A 21,444-nucleotide genomic window follows, 5' to 3' on the forward strand; every position below is an offset into this window, starting at 1 on the left:
TCATGTTGTGAATAGCTACAAAATGTTGAAGATCCATCGATTCTTTAAATTCCTTACAGCAAACTTTAGTTATGATGTACAGGTAAATGATAATTACATTAAATATCTTTGACAGTATGCATCAAGTTAAATGGTGCCAAACCTACATTTTGAAAACATAGGGAGGTCACAGAGAGGCATAAAGTTGTCAAATCAAAACCTGAAGAAATTGCAGAACCTCAACGAGTGGTTAACACATTCAGTTGAGCAAATCTTACCAGGTCCATCTCATCTGTCAATGGCCAGTGAGAAGACAGTATAAAACTACAAACACTTTGGCTCCACCCACAAATAAATAGCTGCATTGTGACAGCAAAGTGCTGAAAACTTAGAGTGACAGGACTATGCAAGTGGCAATTGTACCGTCACTCAGCCCTTTAAGTTCGACTTCAATGTGTCAGCCTGCAGTTTTAATCTAAGTAACATTTTCCCCAAAACAAAATTGGACAGTCAGTGCCCAAGAAGGTATTGTCTAGATTCAGATGCATGGCTGGTAATGAATGCCAAATGATGCTCCTGCTCTGTTGTTCCAGATAATATGAATACATCTTGCCACAATTTGCAATAAAAAAAGTGTAAAGACACAGACAATTCAATCAATACTTGTTATTTACCAACTTGAGTTTATTGAAAGTTTCGAAGTTGTGCCGCAGTCGAGTATAACTGAATGTGTTACAACTGTTTCAGAACATGCATCAGAACATAAGCAACACTATTACTGTTAATGTGAAATCCATAGCAGGAATCAGAGCTTCTAACGGAGGTTTTGGGTCTGGAGTGCTTAATTGTCAAAACACAATCTTTTTTTGTTGGTGTTACAAATGCTGTACTACTGGCAAGTACATTGTTGTTGAAGGTATTCAACAGCCAGTTAGAAGCAAACATACGTAGGCTGTTGAATCCATTGGTTCTGGATCCTAAGGAATCTAACCAGACCATTACAGCATAGATTTGACAGACCAATGGACCATTGAACCAACAGCTAAGGTCTATGAAGCATCAAAAAGAATCAATTCCACTGGAGCCCATAGATTCTCATCTCTCAGTGCTTCCTCTGACCAAGAGACCACTTCTATCACTACAACTACTGTGTAGCATTTGCCACTACTTAGTGTTGATAGATATATGAAATGAGACCAGTGGACCACGTACTTTCTATAATTACCAGTCACGTACCATTTACTTACAAAAAAAATTATTTCAGCCCTGCTATGTCTGAGGACAGCATAATTGTTCACAAATGCCATTTCTGTTCAACAGCATAAAAAATGTCCAAATGCAATTGGATCAGTGAAACAGCAAGTTTTCAATCTGTACAACCTAATAGATACAGCTCTATATTACACAATACTTACACTACGTACACAATATACATTAGAGGACAATGTTTTGGATTGTCCAAACTTTTTAGAGTCACATCTAACTTGGAAAAAAAATCTACACCTCTCCAGCTCTTGGAAAAGCAGTGTAAACATAGCAATCTTGTCAATTTAAGGTCCAAGGTGACAGTTCTATAGTTCAAGTTAAATACTGTTCAGCTTTGCCTTCATACTCCCGTTTTGTCTTCATAACTCATTTAGAAATCAAAGTGGTCTACAGCAGTGTAAAGGAGGGCACGGCCCTCTCAGACTCTCCAGTCAGTATCTGATTGCCTCTGATCCACTTCTTCCTCAACCTTGTCAGGAAGCAGTTATATTGGTGCACACATACATATACACACATGCACACACAGATACAGGTGTGCTGAATGAAAGAAAACTGCATGCATTTTCACAGCATGAGCAATGATCGGTAACCAGCACTCAGATCTGCATGGCTGCTTTTCTTCTCCTGTGCATACAACCACTCTCTTTGAGAGGACAAGGCTTTCATTTCACACCCTCAAAGCAAACTCCTTTAGCCAAAGACGACTGTCTTAATACTGAAGAGAGTTTCTTTCTGAATTTATACAACTCTAGTTCCCATAACCAATTTGGAATTGTTGGTGTGCGATGAAATATTACATGATGATTGATATGACAGTTTATTTCTCTTCTCTGCAAAGCCTGATGGCTCCATTGGATTGTACAGCCAGGCCTTTAAGCTGATGATCCCCCATTTGGTGGTGTGGGTTGAGTAGATTGTCCAGATTGAGACACTGGTGGGGAACAGCCAGTTGTCTGCAGCTGTGCCTGAAACTGTGCTAACTGCTCAGGGCTAGCCAGAGTCTTCAGCAGATTGTTTTCTTGTTCCAACTGAGAGTTTCTCTCCACCAGTTCTTTGATTTGTTCCTTAAGGACCTCCACCTCCTCCCTGACAGCATACATCAAATGACTCTTCACAAGATCCTACAAAGCAAGCAAACATATTGAAGAGAATTATATCTAAATACTGAACAACATTTTTCAAAGCTTTCATATTTAATTTGTATAAAACAATAATAGTTTATTCAACTTTTTTGCTGCCTCTTTCATCTGATATTTTGTTTAGATGTTGTTAATACAATCCCACAGTATAGAATACTTTGTGGGAAACTACAGAACTAGTTTTTCCATGAGGCTACTCTAATCGTACTGAAGCACAAGCATTTATCTTAATCTAAGATCAATCTAATCTATACATCCCTCAATTTACTGCTGCTCATGTGTTTGTCCAGCAGTCACTTAAATGTCCCTAACGTATCTGACTCTACGCAGAGAATAGTGGGTGCGTGGAATGCACTGCCAGTCGTGGTAGTAAAGAACCTACCTCTGACATTCCCAGTTGCATTTGGATAAAACAAAGGAGACACAGGCCAACTTAAAAAAGCATACAAAATTGCACTATCTTTAAAAAAAAATTCTAGATAAGAATCTATCCTGCACTGCTTCATTAAGAGTGGGTGCACTCTGCTCATTTCGTGATCATCTTGGATATCCAAGGTCAAACCTTGACTCAATGTTTGCAGAGGAAAATATTGTACATTCTGCACGCTTCATTTTGCACATTAAGTCAGATTTCTCGATGTTTAAGTTAGTCTCTGATACAATGCCAAAATGATAGACTTGTCATTCCAAAGGCCCATAGCTTAAAATTCACAAAGCACTTCCACCCTTCTGCAATCTGCACTTTGGAACAAATCCCTAGAATACCTCAGACTGCACTCGTCCCTAAAATGCATCTTTCTCAATTTCCTTTCCTCATGCTCTCTCCAAGCTTAATACAACACACCTCTGCACCCTCAATACATGTTGAATTTTGCCACAATTCCCTTTCCTCCTTGCATTCCAATCTGCTAACAACCTCCTTACCTTCCTCACAAACTCTACATTTTTAATCGATCGTCCTCATTCCAAAACTTCCATTCTATGCAAGTCCTTGAGCATGGTAAAATGTTTCAAATCTCTGCCCACTGTTTTACCCAGAACTTTGTGACTGAACCCACCCAATCTGGTTTGATTTTCCCATTGAAATAGCCTTCAAAGTCACCAATAACATTCCACATCACTGAAAATGAAAAATTAGCCTTCCTCACTTTTCACAACCAGTATAAAAGACATTGATACAGGTGACCACTCAACACCAATCACTACTTTGGTGCCTAAATGGATCAGAAAACAGCCCTTCCAACTCAAATTCTTTGATTCCACCTGACTTAAGCCTTCACAACACCAGCCATCACTGCTCATGCCTCACTGCATCCAGTTGAAGCCCTCATTGATGCATTTACTGCCTATAGACCTGACAATTCCAGTATTCTGCTGGCTGACCTCCACAACCTTTGTAAAATTAAGTTAGAACACAATTTTTCTGCCTGAATTCTGCACGAAGTTCCATTACCCATCACCCTATACATGGCTGGCATATCCTTGTACCTGCTGGACAAATACCTGGAAGAGGGAAATGGGGATGGGGTCTTATGAGGAACAAGATTGGGCAGGCTAGGTTTCCATCCTCTGCAGTTTAGAAGAGTGAAAGGTAAGTTGACTGAAGTGTATATAATCCCAAGGGATCTTGTCAGGGTAGATGTGGAGAGGATGGTTTCTTTTATAGGAGAATCTAGAAGTCAGGGACAATATTTAAAAATCAGGGGTCACCAATTAAAACAGATTTTAGGACAAATTTCTCTCGCTCAGAAGCTGAAGGGTCTTGGAATGCTCTGAAAAGATGATGGTAGCAAAGTTCCGAAATATGTTTAAGGCTTAAGTGGATACCAATTCTTATTGAGAAAGGGTTGAAAAGTCATTGAGAGTAGGCAGGATTGGCAGTTATAATCAGATGATTTTATTACATTGTGGGTGGCACGGTGGCACAGTGGTTAGTACTGCTGCCTCACAGCGCCTGAGACCTGGGTTCAATTCCCGACTCAGGCAACAGACTGTGTGGAGTTTGCACGTTCTCCCCGTGTCTGTGTGGGTTTGCTCCGGTTTCCTCCCACAGTCCAAAGATGTGCGGGTCAGGTGAACTGGCCATGCTAAATTGCCCGTAGTGTTAGGTAGGGGGTAAATGTAGGGGTATGGGTGGGTTGCGCTTCGGCGGGTTGGTGTGGACTTGTTGGGCCGAAGGGCCTGTTTCCACACTGTAAATCTAATCTAATAAATAGCAGAGCAGTCTAAAAGGGCTAAACGTTTATTCCTGCTTTTAAATTAAAAGTGTCTTTCTTTCTTCTCATTCTTCACACCTGGTCCCCCTCTATTTCTGTTATCTTCTAACCTTACAACTAATGGAATTCCAGTGTCCTTTCAATTTTAATCTCTTGCATTGCCTTCAGCCAAGATCCAAAACTTCCTCCCCCTCTGCACCACATTATCCTTCAAAATTACCAGTGATTTAAGATGCACTCAAGTCTGTACTCATCTCATGATTTGCCAAAGCACCTAGAGATATTGTATTAAAAGGGGCCATATAAATGAAGGGAATTGCTGTCAGATTCTGAGTGCTCAATGTGGACAGTCACGGGCTGCACTCACACTGCACCTTCCTCACCACCTTCCATCATCAGTCCCTCTCTCTGAATACATTCCCCCACCTCCTGTAAAATCTCTCTCTCTCTCCGCTCCTTCCGCTCTTGACAACTGCTGACGTCAGCGGGCCCGGAGGCCGCGCCACGTCACGGTCCGGCGGCCAATGGGAGCGGGAGTTATTTTTAGCCCAGGGTTTAAGGTTCTGAGATCGCCTGGCAACAGGCGGAAGAGCAAGCGGCAGCGGCAGTGAGCGGGCAGCAGCCCAGCGGCCCCGGGCAGCGGGGAGCAGCGTGCACCCAGCCAGCCAACCCACTAAACATGCAGCCCCCAGCATCTACATTACAAAAGCACAGACTGGGGAGGGGGGGGGCTAGAAATTTAAAAAGGCTCAGACTCAATCCCTCATGTTCACAAAACAATCAAAATGCACCGAGATTATATTATATTTAGCCGCCCCCATAAAACAAAAATAAAATTCCCCTGGGATGGTTACTGAGTGCGCTTATTCCCAGCACTAACTGGTCACCAAATAATTCAGGTCGTGCTAGTCCATAATCCTAAACCCCACAATTACAATCGTGGTGAATACGGATGGATTGTTTACTGGCAACTGAGAGGTGATTTACTGCAGGGGACCAATGCACGGCACTGCGCAAGCTGGAAAAACAATATTCCATCTGTTAGTGACCCGGTTGCACGGCCGAGGCATCAAATGTTTAAACAAAAATTCAATTTTCTTTGATGAATGAACGAGGGTTCACATCTGTGGGTCAGCGAAGGGCTCCTGCACACAGAACAAGTGTCTTCACATTCACCTTGAACATCCATGTCATGAACAATGAGTTAATGTCTCTGTGCACAGAGGGTGAGCAGTAGAATTCCTGACACTCTAGAGGATGCCCAACCTGCATTGTTACGGAGAAAATTTCTGATTTATTTTGCTGCCCCATCGCACGGTCGCACCGAGGAGTGCCTGACCCATTCCCTATTCCCTCCCCCACACCGCCTTCGCCCCAAAAGGATTTTTGAGATCTCTGCACTGGTTTTAATATTTACTGCCCGTTCGCTGCACACTTACCATGGCTTGCTCGATTTTGTTGTCTATGGCTACCACACTGGCACCAGAAGAACTGGAAAGAAACAACAAAAAAAAGGGATTAAAGCAACGATCCCAACTGGAGAAGAATAAAAAGCAAATGGAAGACAAATAGAGCAGTCGCGCCTGCCAAGATCTAATGTACAGTTGTAACCTGATAATAGCTTTGTTTTTGTGTTAACTGATGCATTTTATTTACCCCCAGGCGCAGCAAACAGCGACCACTTGCAGGCGATGCAACACCCAGCATTATTATTATTAATCAAAGTCGGCATCTGGGTCAATATGTAGGATTTAGCCTCAAAAAAACCCCCCAGCCGAGATGAATATTCACTTTCTGCTGACTCTGGGGGTAGATGCCCCCACTGTAATGCGGCAAAATAACAAGGCTGGGAGACGACGCCAGCCATTTTTCCCTGCATTGATCTCCGCTAATATTTCCATAGGCGCACACTCAGCTCGACAGACACAGAGAAGTTAAAAAAAAACATTTTCAAATGTCTCTGATACCCCCAGAAAGAGCCGAAGATTTCAAGGAAGCTGTCATCGCCTTCAGCACCGTAGACTGTTGCAATGCAAACGCTATTTTGCTATACTGTATCTATCTGCCTAGCTTCAAATCAAAACACAACCAACCCTGACCGTTGCAAAAACGAAACGAAAAAAAAATCCAACAACCGACATTTACCTACTGTCTAATTTTACGGAGGCGTTTTCTGTTCCAAGCAAAGAGGAGAGAAATGAAATCGAGAAATTTCTCAGCTGGTAAACCCCAAGCTCCATCGCCAGTGACTTATAATATTCAGCATTCATGCTATTCCAGAGCAAAAATGAAGTGTAGAAATTGGCACTTTTCGTTTGCAGCCTTTAATGAGCCAGCCGTGGTAAAGAGAAACGCTATTGCTGAAGGCTAGGGGTTGTGAATTTGCAGTGAAACGGCAATGTACTGTAGAAACCTTGGAGAGCCACCTCGACAGAGCTCCACAAAGAAAGCTGGTGATGCTCACAAACAGCTCGCCGCTGCTGCTGCTCACCACAAAACCCTCAGCACGCTCATCAGCATAATGTATGCAGAGGAACGCCCAGCAGCTCCGCCGCTATAGGCTCACCTGATCACATTAACATCACGTCCCTGAATATATTAACACTCAGGAACACCCAGCAGCAGGCACCAGGCCATGGCACAGGTAGGGGAAGGGAAGGGAGAGATTCAGGGAGCAGATGGGGAAATTGGAGGGGGGGGGAGGGGGGGGGAGGGGGGGGGGGAAAGAGTGAAGGACGTGGAGAAGAATTCGGTGGGGTGAATAGAGTAGGAAGAGGGTAGGGGGAGCAAGGAAAGGTGGGGTACCAGGTGAGGAGTGGTTCAGGGATTAGGTAATGGTGGTGGGGAACCAGACTGGGGAGGGGGGAGTTGGAAAAGTTCAACAAGCCTCCTTCACTTGCCACAACTCCCATCCAGCTGTCTTACAAGCAACGCCATATTTATGCTAATTTTTCATGCACAAACCCACCATTTTGTTCACTGTCCTTTTACAATCCATTTCCCTTTGCTATATGCACTCTAGCAGACTGACTTAATCAACATTTGTAAAAATTATAGTGGGAGTAATGTTGAAGTGGTTTTCTAATCAGTCTTTTTGAGAACATTTACATTTGCTCACTTAATATTTCATTTTGAATGTCTGCAGAAGCCTAGGGTTACAGGAACTGGGGAAAGGGAGCAAAGAGGACAAGAGATTTTCTGGTAGCAGCAAGACTATTTGGAAGTTAAAACAAACTCCTGCAAAATTTGATGCACTTTATAAGATGGGATTTTCACTTTGCACAGGTAGTATATATAAAGTTGTCAAAGTACAAGTAAATGTTTGCAATTCAATCCCTGATCAACTTCACAATTTGGTCTGTGATGCAGCTCTTTGTAATCTTGTTTTCCCAATTAATTCTAATTTTGAGATTAAATGTTATAATAGGGAAGTTCAGAACAAAGAGGTATTCCCCTATTGAATTTGCCAAATTTTCTTTTCTTTAAGCAATAAAGCCAGGATCAATCTCAGCACATTTATCATTTCTACATCCAACACATGAATGACAGTGGACTTTCCCAATGCCAATTAAGTGCACAGACTTCCAGAATCAGTCTGACTAGAATCTGGAATAATAACCATACTTATGTAGCAACTTGTATCTGTGACACAAGTGTCATAAGACATTATTGTTCTCAAACTAAAATTTAAAATCCACCTACATGAAAAATTCAATCATAGCAGGTTCTAATAAATGTTTTCAAAAAGTAAAGATATTTGCAAGCTGAGCTGTCAATGGGTGGTACAATGAAATTGAGGGATCACCAACAAGTCAGAATTGGATGAGTACAGGGTTATAGATCTTAACGTAATATAAACGTCTCAAGGTGTTTAGATGAAACAGTTTAAAACAGTAGAGGTGCAACACAATTACTACAAACATGGTCATATTCCTCAATGGAAAAAATAAAGATAATAAATGTATTTGTAATTCCAAATTAATTGTCCAATTAACACCATTACATCTAATTCCCATATTCCAAAATTAAAGAATTCAGTTAAAGAAAGAAAATCTGAACATTTCACAAACAATTAAGCTTTCTAGGGGCAAGACCTGAATCAAACAAACTTGTCAATTTTTTTTAATAAAGCTGCTTATTACAAGTCACCAGGTATACACAACTCAAAGTTGACTTGTGTACTTATCTTTGCAATAAGGAGACTTTCAATGCTGTAGCCTTACTGAGCATATTTTCATAATATTGAATGTAACATTAATCTGTCAAACTCATCTCACCAGCCACTGTGGTACACATATACTGCCACCTACTGGTCAGCTCTGACACATATCAAATGTTGCACCAATCCTAGTGACTATTAATTCAGCAGTGCTGGTTAAGGCCATGAGCAGCAGGCAATCTATGCCTGACCATGAACAACAATATTAAGTAACACAATCCAATGTTAATTTCAGACCTGAAGACATGAATGGCGTTTGCACTTCTTGCAGGGAGAAAAATTACAAACAGCTCTCACTGCACATTCACAAAAACAGCACTGATCCATGTGCAGCAAGACTTTCAGTCTATCAGTAAAAATATTTTTTGACACCAACACTTGAGGAAATACTTAGGACAGATGACCTAAAGTTTGATCAAAGCAATAAGGCTTCAAGATGTATCTTGAAGTGAAGAGACAGAGGTTTAGGGGGTGATTGCCTTGGGCAAGACAGCAAAAAGTGCAGCAGCTGTTGGTGGAATGAATAAAAATTAGAGTTCAAGAAGCTAGAATTCAATTCTTATGTCTGCAAAAGCAAATCATTAGCTCACAAAATATAAAATCAAACTGGAAGTGGATGTACTAAAGAGGTGAGAACCTGGTTACAAATCTGCAGTAGACTTATACTAGTATCAACATTTAAAATTCACCCTTGAAATCTGGACACTGCTGGCAAGGCTAGCTTTTATTGCCCATCTCACAGTTCCTTGAGAAGGCAGAGATGAGCTTTCACCTGTAGCCATTGTATTCCATATGGTGAAGGAGTTTCCTAATGCTGCTAGGTTAGGGGTTCCAGAATAATATACATCATCATTTGGTTGGTATCCGATGTCATCATTTCATTTGAGGTGTTGGGTTTATCAGGAGTTATAAAAGCTAGGCTGGGTGAGGAAATCTGATGACAATGGTTATTTTTTACTGATACCATTCTAATTTTGCATAATTTTAAGAAAAAATCTGAAGTGAAATTAGTAAACTGCCCTTGTTAGGATTTGCGCACACCTTCTCTGGATTAATATCAGTCTAATAGCAGCCATGACAGTACTGCTCGTTTAGATAAATCAAATCAACTGGAATATACGACATTTAGAAATTGCATTTTGTGTCTTTCATGCCTTCAATTACAAAATAATCATTGCATTAGTTTCATATACAAAAACCTGCACATTCAGTCCATAAGAACATAACAGCTGCTCAGCCCCAGAAGACACTGGAAATTAAAATTTGTACTAAGGCTTGGTAATCTGCTTTAAAAAATTATAAGGAAGTTTTCCATCAAACACCTTCTTATTGCTAAACTTTAGATTAAAACATGTTTAAAAACAATACTTATAATCAATTTAAAAACTGAAAATCAGAATCAAAAACAGAAATGGCCAGCCTATTTGTCAGTGTCTTGGAGAAGATGATGGATTAGCAGTACAACAGAGATGGCTGATCAGCTCAGTTACTTTTTCTGTCTTTTTTCCCCCCCCAAGCTACACAAAGTGGCTTCATTCAACTTTTACAAACATTTCAGGTTAACATTCAAAATGGTGACTGATTGTTTCAAAGTACATGCCCATGGGGTTGTTTAACCCTTAAAACATGAAGCAATGGTAGAATTGTCTGAACTGAGGATATTGTAATAAAAACCTGATCATTGTTTTCTCTAATATTTTAGTCACATTTTGAAAAGAAAAATCAATTTTATTGATCGTATGCTGCGTTCAATAGAATTTTAAGAGGGACTAGACTGAAGTTTCATGAAACTATTTTTGAAATGCATCTTTAATCTTGCATAGCATGAGAAGGCTATTGAACTCTTTCAAATTGGGGAGCTGCATTTTCAGGGAGCTTCTCTCAGATAAATGTTGGGAGTAATGAATTGTAATTGCCCTATATATGTTCAAACACAAATCGTTCTTCCAATTAGCATTTTTTAAAAAAAAAGTCAAACTCATCTTTGCTGTGTAACATTAAGCTATTAGGCTTTAACAATGTTGTATCGAAATCAATTACTACTTGGGCATGATAATCTGCTTACAGTAGTTACTAACCCCTACTCAGTGAAAGCATATGGGTGACAATAATTGATTTGCATCAATTTCTAGCTCTGTTTCACAAACTTCTCCCCACCTTGACTCTATTTTAATATTTGAAAGTAAGTGCAAGCTCAGAGAGCAGGGGAGGGAAGAGGAGTTGAGGTGGGAATAGCTGATTGATTGGGTGGGGGAAGGCAGAGGAGATACTCCCTCTAGCTACCCAAACTTCTCCTTCCCTTTCTTCCTTAGTATCTCCAGATTACTTGCACTGACTCTAATTTCAGTGCTTAAGATTCTGAACGATCCTTTTCCTCAACCAAAGTTTCCCCTTGATCTTGATGTAAAACCTAAGAAACAGGAGCAAGGTAAGACCAGCTCATCAAACCTACTCTGCCGTGCAACATGTTCATGGTCAATCGTGGATTTTAACTCCACCTTCGCATCCACAAATATGCACAGACATGGTAAAGACCATTTTAATTACTCAGCACCAAATTAAAATGGTGTTCACAACACAAGTCCCTTTACATTCAGAAGTAATTAGTGAAAGAGACTTGTGTGACTGTCCCATCTACTTGATGCATGGTTATTTATTGAATGCTACCTCCAGTTCACAATTCTAAGGGCAGCATTGTAAAAGCAGTCGAGGGATCTGGATCTTACTGCTCATTTTTAAAGTTTTAATGAGTGAGTTCCACAATACTGCTCTGGGAGCTCTGCCTCCTACCCACAACAAAGGTTCTATATTGGGCCTTGGATAGGTAGCTGCTCAATTTTCACTTAAAGCTCAATAGTGCAAATTCTTTTGGGGATGGTTCACAAGCAGTTAAAATTGCCCGGAACATTGAGAGAGAGATATTCTGATAACATTGAAATCAGCCTCGACACTTCAAGGTAAACTGGAACATAAATATGTCAAAGAAAAATGAGGGCTGAATCACCCTTATCTATTGACATGGAGAAAGTGAGGTCTGCAGATGCTGGAGATCAGAGCTGAAAATGTGTTGCTGGAAAAGTGCATCGTGTCAGGCAGCATCCAAGGAGCAGGAGAATCGACGTTTCGGTCATAAGCCCTTCTTCAGCACTATCTATTGACACCCGTTCTCTTGGATGATCAAACTGGGATTTGTAAAGACCTGGAAGATGATCGCAACAATACCTTTTTCAAAGTAGCAGAACTCAATGAACATTTATGTAAAAGCTATAATCAGTTTCCACACAGCAAGAGCCAGGACCTACCAACCATTGAGATAAGCAATGGTTGAATTTGAAAATCATCATTGAAGCAACAGCAAAACCCGAACTTGTTCTTTTGTGGGATGGGATGGGATGAAAACAGGAGTGAGGCTAACTTTTAACACTGGTTCTTTATTTGGAATGCACTCACTACTGAGTGTCTCTTCAAATATTTTTTTTAGAATTGTTGAATTGCTGTCCAGTCTCAGACTTGCCAAACAGTACTCACATCACCTGAAGGACAAACAGCTCCAAATTAAACAGGCTTCGCATCCTTTCACCACAAGGATACACGTTTGGATTTCATTTAGAATTTCATCTCCCTGTTTTAAGAGTAATCATGGATGAGAGGGAGACAAAGCTGACCACAATTTGACCCTAAATTGCTAATCTTTCTTGGGAGGTTACAAGGAGGCTGGGTGTGAGAGATGACAAGGTAAATCATAGTGGTTGCTACAGTTTAGATTTTCTAAAAGTATTATTTTATTGTTTCACAGAGCTGCCAGCAAAAAGACCGTTGTTCTTCAGCACAGAAACACTGTGCTTTGCATTATCTAGACTCTCAGTAATCGTTGTGGGATTGGTCCCTCACATAATAATTAATCTAAATCTTCACTACATTATGCAATTCACATTCATATAGTTGAGTTAAAGAGAGAGATTAATCACCATTTAGTTTAGTAAGAGTTTAGCAAGGGTAAAAAGGATTTGGTGAGCTAACTCCAGGTAATGAAGTTACCGCACTACTTCAGGGCTGAAGTAGCAATGGATTTGGTTATCGTCAGTTAGAAGGACACTCGGAACAAAGGATATGAGAATAGATGTTAGATAGGAGAAGGAAAAGACACAGCGAGGGAAAGCCATGAGGAATTTGGATAAGGATAACAGAAATATTGCATTAAATATATTGAGAAACAATGGCCTCACATACAGTTTGAAAGAAACGAGTCAGGGATAAACAGAAAACATGGAGGTGACTGCTTTTTGACAAATTAGAGAAGGTAAGGATGTAAGACCACCTGGGAGAAAAGTGCTCAGTCAATGCCAAATAGCAAGCACATGACCAAAGTCATGTGAGCTATAATTAAAATTAGATCAGTCAACAACTAATGCACAAGTTAAACATCTTTATCATAACTGTTAGGGTTTCCCCTATGTTCTCTGTTGACAGACAACCTGGCAAAAACATTTTTTTTAACCTGGTAAAGGCACAAAACAAGCACTCCTGCAGAAATTTCTTTCAGCTTAATCTTCCTATGCTACAACACTAATTTACTCCTCTACCTGACAGCTTAATTATGAACAAATGCTGGACCTCAAGTTTATTGCCCAGAATTAAATTCACTCTCTCTACATACAGACAGTCATGATTCTTATTGTCGTTGGTCACAATTGACACAGTGAAAGGTAATTTAGGAGGCTGCTTATCAGTCTAAGCTCATACAATGTCATTCCAAATACCTAATGCAACAGGCCACCTTCAAAACACAATGACATTAAAAAGGTTGAATTCAATGAAGCTATTACAATATAAAAATAGCTGAAGCAGTAAAAGAATTTCTGGAAGATGTGTCACACATTGCAGCCATTATCATCTTAAGCAGCATATAGATCCGCCAAAATATAAACCAGGAAAGATGGGTGCTAGTGGAAGAGGACTGTTTTTTTCCCCAATCAAACCACTTTCCAAGGCATGAGATGGGAGAAACTAATTTTGATAATGTAAAATTATGAAGCGCTGAAACAGAAGGTCTTTAAAAATATGAATTTTTACATCAAATCTGATAATTGTGACAACAATTGCCCAGAATTACATAGATGCAGAGAATATTGGGCACAACCAGGACATTTATATTCTGCTCAAGCCTCCTCCCATTTTTCCTCATCAAACTCATCAGTGTAGCGCGCTCTCAGTCTCTTCCAACTGCCTTAATTGGACAGTGCAGAGGGATCTTTGCTCTATGTTTAACCTATGCCACCACTTCTTGACTGTTTGATAGGATAGTTAAAACTTCAAATTCAGCACAGCCTTGAGTGTATTATCCCTTGGGCAAGTGGCTCTAATTAAACTTTCACACAAAATATGTAGTGCATTCAAAAAACAATGAGAGGAATTTCTTTCATTTTACTCAGAACCTCCTTTATTCTAATGCAACAAGAATATCTGGTATTACAGGATTCACATAGGATTGAATAATACCCTTTGCATAATTCATACAACAGGGCTCTCAATCAAAATTCCTACAGCCCCTTTGTCTCTGCTCATTCTACGGAATTAAGTTGCCACTTGATATCGGCTGCCTCACCTGACTTTCTATTGAACCAAAGGAGATGGCTAGGTATTCAGTGGCAGCTTAATGTCAAGTAGAAATTAGATAACTCAGTTCCTGATCGTAGTAAACAAATTTAAAAAACTGTCACCTAACTAGACAAAAAATTAAGCATTGGCTTTCAGTTGCACTGTAGCACATTCATATATCTAATTTCAAAAGCTGACAAGCAGAACATATTATTTAATACATTATAACAAACCACCTTTAGATAGTTGACAGCAATTCAATGCCAACCTTCTATTGAGAATTAAATTTGAGGGGTGGCAGAAGGTATTGGGATACATCATCACAGCCATGTTAACATGTTCTACAACAAGGTCAGGTGCAAACTTAAGCTCACAGGATAGTGCAACCAATGTTTTCTGCCACTTTCTCCTTTCTCGCGTACAACACAAGACAAATGCAAAACCGCATGCACAGTAGTACTAAAATCATTCTCTCACATTCCCACAAGGTGGAACTCTATACTGGAAGGAGGAACAGAGACACCTGGAGTACAATTGCACTTTTGAGCAACTTGAGAAAGTGGTTGAAAAGACACATAGGATGCTGGCCTTTATGAATAGAGGCTGAGTTTACAAAAGTGAGAATGTGATGAGCACCTTTGTAAAATGCTGGTTAGACCTCAACTAGAGTATTGCCTACACTTCTGGACATTGTCTAAAGCCTTCACATATTTTCTGAAGTGCAAAAGATTTGTATGGATGGTTCTGAGTTTGAAGGAGTAAGAGTTAAATGGCGGTATGCAAATACTACATTATTTTCTTTGGAGAATTGAAAGTTGAGAGATTTTCTTTTCTTTCTTCTTGGGATGTGGTCACTGCTGGCTGGGCTTGTATTTATTGCCCTAGGTTGCTGTTGAGAAGGTGGTGGTGAGCTGCCACCTGCAGCCCATGTGATGTCAGTGTGACACAAACCCACAATACCACTAGTAGGGCATTTCCAGGATTTTGAGAACAGTGATATATTTCCAAGACAGAATGGGGAGTATGGCTTGGGGGGGGGGGGTGACCATCTGTTGCCCTACATAGTAGTGAACATGGGTTTGAAAGGTGCTAAGGAGCCTTAGTGGATTGCTGTAATGTATCTTGGAGATGTTACATTCTGCTGTTGAGCAGTAGTGGTGGAGGGAGTGGATGTGGCATCAGTCAAGTGGGCTGCTTTGTCTTGAATGGTGTCAAGCTTTGAGTGTTGTTGGATCTGCACCCATCTCAGCAAGTGGGCAGTATCCATCGTGGAATGCTTTGGGAAAATCGGGTGGCGAGTTCAGCGTTACAAGATTCCTAGCCTCTGACCTGTTCTTACAGCCATAGTATTTACGTGGCTAGTCCAGTTCAGTTTCTGGTCAATGCTAACTCCCCAGAGTATTGACAGTTTGGGATTCAAAGATGGTAATGCCAATGAGTGTCATGGGTAATGGTTATTGTCTGGCATTTGTATAGTGGGAATGTTGTCACTTTGTCAGTCCAAAATGGGATACAGCCCAGGTCTTCGTGCATTTGGAGCTGAACTGCCTCAGTATGTGAGGAGTCACAAATGGTTAGGGTAAATATTGTGCAATCATGGTGAATTGGTGAGCACCCCCACTTCTGACTTTATGTGCGTGTGTGTGTGGGGGGGGGGGGTCACTCATGAAGCTGAAGATAGTTTAAGACATTACCTGCAAAGATGGCCTGGAACTGAGATGACTGACCTGTAATAATCACAACCATTTTCCTTTATTCTAGGTAAAAGACAACGAGTTAAGTTTTCCCCTCGATCCTCATTGACTAATTTTCCTAGAGTCCTTGATGTCAAACTTGTATGTCAAATTTGATCTTGATGTCAAGGGCTGTCACTCTCACCTCACTCTCCGGAATTCAGCTCTTTTGTTCGTGATTGAACCAAGGTTGTAAAGAGGTCAGGAGCGGAGTGGTCCTGGCAAAACCCAAATTTGGTGTCACTGAGCAGGTGCTGCTCCAAAGCACTGCTGATGAATGATACCTTCCTGATTATCAACAGTTGGTTGGATTTGTACTGCTTTTCTGTACAGTATGTACCTGAGCAATTTCCCACATTGTCAGGCAGACACAATTATTAGAGCTATACTGGAACAGCTTGGCTAGACATGCAGCAGGTTTGAGAACACAAGTTGTCAGTACTATTGGCAGAATGGTGTAAGGCCCCATAGCTTTTGCAGTATCCAATACCTCCAATCATTTCTTGGTATCAAGTGGAGTGAATCAAATTAGCTGAACACTGACTGCGGTGATGTTGGGACTGCAGGGGATAGAGATGGATCATCCACTTTGCAATAAATTTTTGCCAGAATTACCATGTTTCAGTCTTAACCTTTGCAGTGATGTGCTGGGTTTTTCCATTATTGAGGATGCAAATATCCTCCTCCAGTGAGTTGTTTAATTGTCCACCATCATCGTGGCTGTATATGGCAGGACTGCAGAGCCTGGGTCTGATCTGTTGGTTGTGGAATTATTTAATGCTGACCAACACTTGCTGCTTTGCTGTTTGGCATGCAAGTATTCCTGCTTCGGAGCTTTGCCTTTTAGGTATTTTTTTAGGTATGCCTGGTGCTGCTCCTGGCACGCCTTCTTGCATTCTCCATTGAGCTAGGATTGAACTTTGGTTTGATGGCAATGGTTGAGCGGGGGACTTGCTAGGTTGGGAGGTTACAGGAGTACAATTCTGCTTCTGCTAATGGCTTACTGCTGCAACTGTTTGAAATCTGTCCCATTTAGCACAGTGATAGGTCAAGTATGTTTTTCCCTCTTGTTGGTTCCCTCACCACCTGCCACAGACCCAATCTATCAGCTATGTTCTTGAGGACCTGACAAGCTTAATCAGTAGTGCTGCTGCTTAGTCACTCTTAATGAGCATTGAAGATTCCCCCATCCAGAGTACATTCACTGCCCTTACCATCCTCAGTGCTTTCTCCAAGTGTACTGTTCAACATGGGGATGCTGATTCATTAATTGAACATGTAGGGGAGGGCATAGTGGTACACCAGCAGGTCCATAAAAACCATAAGAAATAGGAAGAGTAGGCCATTCAGACCCTCAAAACTGCTCCACTGTTCAATAGCATCAAGACTGATCAGACATTACTTAGGTCCATTTTCCTGCCCTTTCCCTATAAGCTTCTATTTCCCTCCAGTTCAACAATCTATCCACCTCAGCCTTAAGTATACACAGATCTGTGTGTCAAGGAGTCCCAAAGAGAGAGAACCCTCAGAAAAAAATTCTCGTCTCAGTCTTAAACCAGTACCCTCTGGTCCTACACTCTCTCATGAGGGGGAACACCCTCTCAATGTTTCCCTGTCAAGCCTCTTAAGAATCGACATGTTTCAATGTGGTTTCCTTGCCACGTAGGCCTGATGCCAACATTCATGGGGTCCAGAATCAATGTTGATGATTCCCAGGCAATTCGCTTCCAACTGCGCATCACAGTGCTGCCAGCTCCACTGGTTCTGAGAGCATGCAATTTAATCTGTTGTTTTTCTTCTGCATCCAGAAATGCTCCATAATATTGTGTGATTAAGTATGCATTACTACATAAAAGTAACTTTCTAAGATTCAATTTCATTTCCTCAATTTTTCAATGAGCCTACCATCCTTCCCTAATGTCAAAAACTGAAATCTAAAAATGACAAATCACATTGCTCAAAGATATGCACAAAAGCATCCAAACTGCATGGGTTCACTGTGTTACTCATTTCACTACACAGCAGCTGTGAGCATACAGGCCAGAGTAATGGCAGGCAGTTGAAGCATGTTTTGAACAAGCTTAGACCAAGTCTGAGTGGCTAAGATAACCTGGCCAAGACAAAACATCGCTTTAGTTAATGTACGATAATTAAATGAGACAGATGATTGTAAACTTCAAGATCATTTTAAAAAGTCACTTGGATGATAATGAAGTGAAGCTCTTTGGAAACTGGGATCTGGTTTATTCCTGGAAACCATCAATAACCTATTTCACACAAATCAATTAAGTAATTCAACTAAAAGTACTGAAGCAGGAGCCCTAGGAATATGGAGAGATCAGCAGTTTTAAACTGCTTACTTTCTTTATCCAGAACCTGCTCTCCGAGCACCCCAACATTTAGCCAATTTTACACAAGGTACAAGCCTTAGGTCACTGAGTAAAATATGAAACCTTATAACTTTTCATACCTTATATTGATGAGACAGTCAACACATTATTGCAGAGCTTTACTTGCATTTTTACGATTCTACATCAAGTGTTATTTATCCTAGAACTAGATAAGCTTTAACAATTTCATAGCATTTAACCCCCTTTTAAAAATATTAAATTTGTACTGAGAATTCTGTTGAAATGTAGTGCAATACTCAGTTCAAGTAGTTCCAAATGATGTGGGTTTACACCAGTCACTTTGCTGATATTGATAATGAATTCACTGTTGCAACAATTACAAATAAAATTCAGTAGACACAGTACAAAGCAACTATTCAACCACTCTACCAGAGCCTTAAGTGGTCTTGATCCACTGTATGCTACTTACTTGCACAACACATCCAATATCTATTTATCACTCCATGTGCAAACATTATTCCAATAACAGCTCTAGAATTACTATTTTAAATCAGACCTTTAAGGAGAACTGTTAGTGTTTCTTAAATCTACAGTGTTTAAAACAGTATTTTTAAAGTCAACATTCTCAGACATCACAACACATCTCCATAGCCATCACAAGGTGCAACTTGAAGCTGGAACGCCTGGCTCAGAGGTAGGGATACGATCGTTGCACAAGACCTTGCCTCATTCAAAATTGGTGCCAGCTGAAATCCTTTCACTAATTCACTGCAATTGTGAATAGAGACTCAGGTCTGTAGTATGGAATAATGTTGTACTGATTGGACAGCAAAAATGAAAGGCTTTTAGCTACATCACTGCGAAGGCAAGATGTGATTTACAGCTTCGGAGGGGCCAACAGGCAACCCATCTTCCTATAGAGTCATAGAGACATACAGCATGGAAACAGATCCTTCGGTCCAACTAGTCAATGCTGACCAGATATCTTAACCTAATCTAGTCCCGTTTGCCAGCACTTATCCCTGTAATTGTATCAGCCTCCACCAGTTCCTTTGGCAGCTCATTCCATACATGCACTACCCTGTGTGAGAAAAAGTTGCCCCTGTCTTGAAGAAAATTATCTTAAGTTTCAGATATTCAATATTAAGGCCTGCACATCTATTAGTGCACCCTTCTACCATGAACAAATGGTCTTGTTACATTAGCATGGTCATTATGAATGAGGGACATATGCTACTATTATAACAAATATTTAGTGTTCACAGCTCCAGGGTGCTGGCCATATATTTGGAGTGATCACCTCTTAGCATTTTGATTGTTCTAAGACACTTACTTCTGATGGGTAGAACCTATCACTTCAGCATTTTGATTGGAATTAAATGAAACCAAACAGTCCTTATAATCAACGTTATTCAATTAAGATTTAATATGAATTCTTTCATTTTCTCTCAATGCCATTCTCATGCCCTTTTTTATTTCATCAAATAGGCCAACATCCATTCAAGCCAATTAATGAGAAATACATGCAGAAACAGATATAAAACAGAATGTTAAAAGATAATGAGGGGTCCCAGGAGCATGCCTCCAGCAAATGTTATACAATAAACACAAGTGATATTTTCAAGGTCCCAGGTGAAGGAAACTGGTCCTTCATCAATATGCACTTCAAGACTTCCAATCATAAAGCTATCTGGACATAAGTAGTTTCTTCTTACAAAGTATTTTGACAAGATTGTTGATCAATCTGGGCCCATCACATCAAGAGTTTTTACTCTTGTTTATACAGCAATTTCTTAGAAGCAAAACTGGCAACTGGGGAAATATATTTCTCCATCAAGGACCCATTTATATAAAGCTATGTTTTATCAGTTACCGACATATCCATCAACTCCTGTCTGCTCAAATAATAGTACTGTTCTTTAGGCCAAAACTAACATTTAGTTGAATGGAATAATCATGGAGCAGCCAATAAACACAGGAATACTCTTAATGGTGCACAGATCGAAAGACTGAATTGGTGTAACAAGTATTCCTATAAATTCAAAACTTCTTATTGCACTGCATCACATCCTGATATCAGAGACCATCTCAGCAGAAAACAGCTCTAAGCTTTATGCAACAGTTTGGTTTGGTTGAGATAATGTCATTTCCCTCCATATGGAGTTGCATTGTTGATATAAACTGAGCCAAATGTTTATGGTAAATACTCCATATCAAAAACCTTTCAAATTAGTGCAATCAATCACGTCCAAAGGTGTAAGTTACAGCATCATAGAGGTGCACAACACGGAAACAGACCTTTCAGTCCAATCGTCCATGCCAATCAGATATTCTAAATTAATCGTTTGCCAGCACCCAGCCCATATCCCTCCAAACCCTTCCTATTCACATACCCATCCCAGTGCCTCTTAAATGTTGCAGATGCGCTATCCTCCACCACTTCCTCTGGCAGGTCATTCCATAAACGCACGACTCTGGGGAAAATGTTACCCCTTAGGCCCCTTTTAAATCTTTCCTCTATTGCCCTAAGCCTATGCCCTCTAGTTCTGGACTTCTCCCAACCCAGGGAAAAGACCTTGTCTATTTACCCTATCCATGCCCCTCATGATCTCATAAACCTCTATAAAGTCACCCCTCAGCCTCTAATGCTCCAGGGAAGACAGCCCAAACCTATTTAGCCTCTCCCTTTAGCTCAAATCATCTAACTCTGGCAATATCCTTGTAAATCTTTTCTGAACCCTTAAGTCTCACAACATCCTTCCAATAGGATGGAGACCAGAATTGCATGCAATATTCCAAAAGTGACCTAACCAATTCCCTGTACAGCCACAACATGACCACCCAACTCCTATACTCAATACTCTGACCAATAAAGGCAAGCATAACAAACGCCTCCTGTGTTCACATCTAAATCATTTATACAAATGATGAAGAACAGTGGAC

General features: G+C 40.5%; 1 protein-coding gene across 2 annotated transcripts in view; it reads right to left on the bottom strand.

Moving 5' to 3' along the window:
• Positions 1-642: 642 nt before the first annotated feature.
• The window catches only part of tsc22d1 (TSC22 domain family, member 1), a 204,295-nt gene continuing 183,493 nt past the window's right edge, over positions 643-21,444 (bottom strand). For both annotated transcript variants that reach the window (XM_060833344.1, XM_060833345.1), the window contains exons 3-4: positions 6,040-6,091; positions 643-2,366 (exon numbers count right to left, since the gene is read on the bottom strand). In XM_060833344.1, coding sequence (XP_060689327.1) covers positions 2,118-2,366; positions 6,040-6,091 — 301 coding nt within the window. In that variant the 3' untranslated portion in view covers positions 643-2,117. The remainder of the gene's footprint in view (positions 2,367-6,039; positions 6,092-21,444) is intronic.

The sequence above is a fragment of the Hemiscyllium ocellatum genome, chromosome 12 (genome assembly GCF_020745735.1).
Source record: "Hemiscyllium ocellatum isolate sHemOce1 chromosome 12, sHemOce1.pat.X.cur, whole genome shotgun sequence".
Taxonomy (NCBI): Eukaryota; Metazoa; Chordata; class Chondrichthyes; order Orectolobiformes; family Hemiscylliidae; genus Hemiscyllium; species Hemiscyllium ocellatum.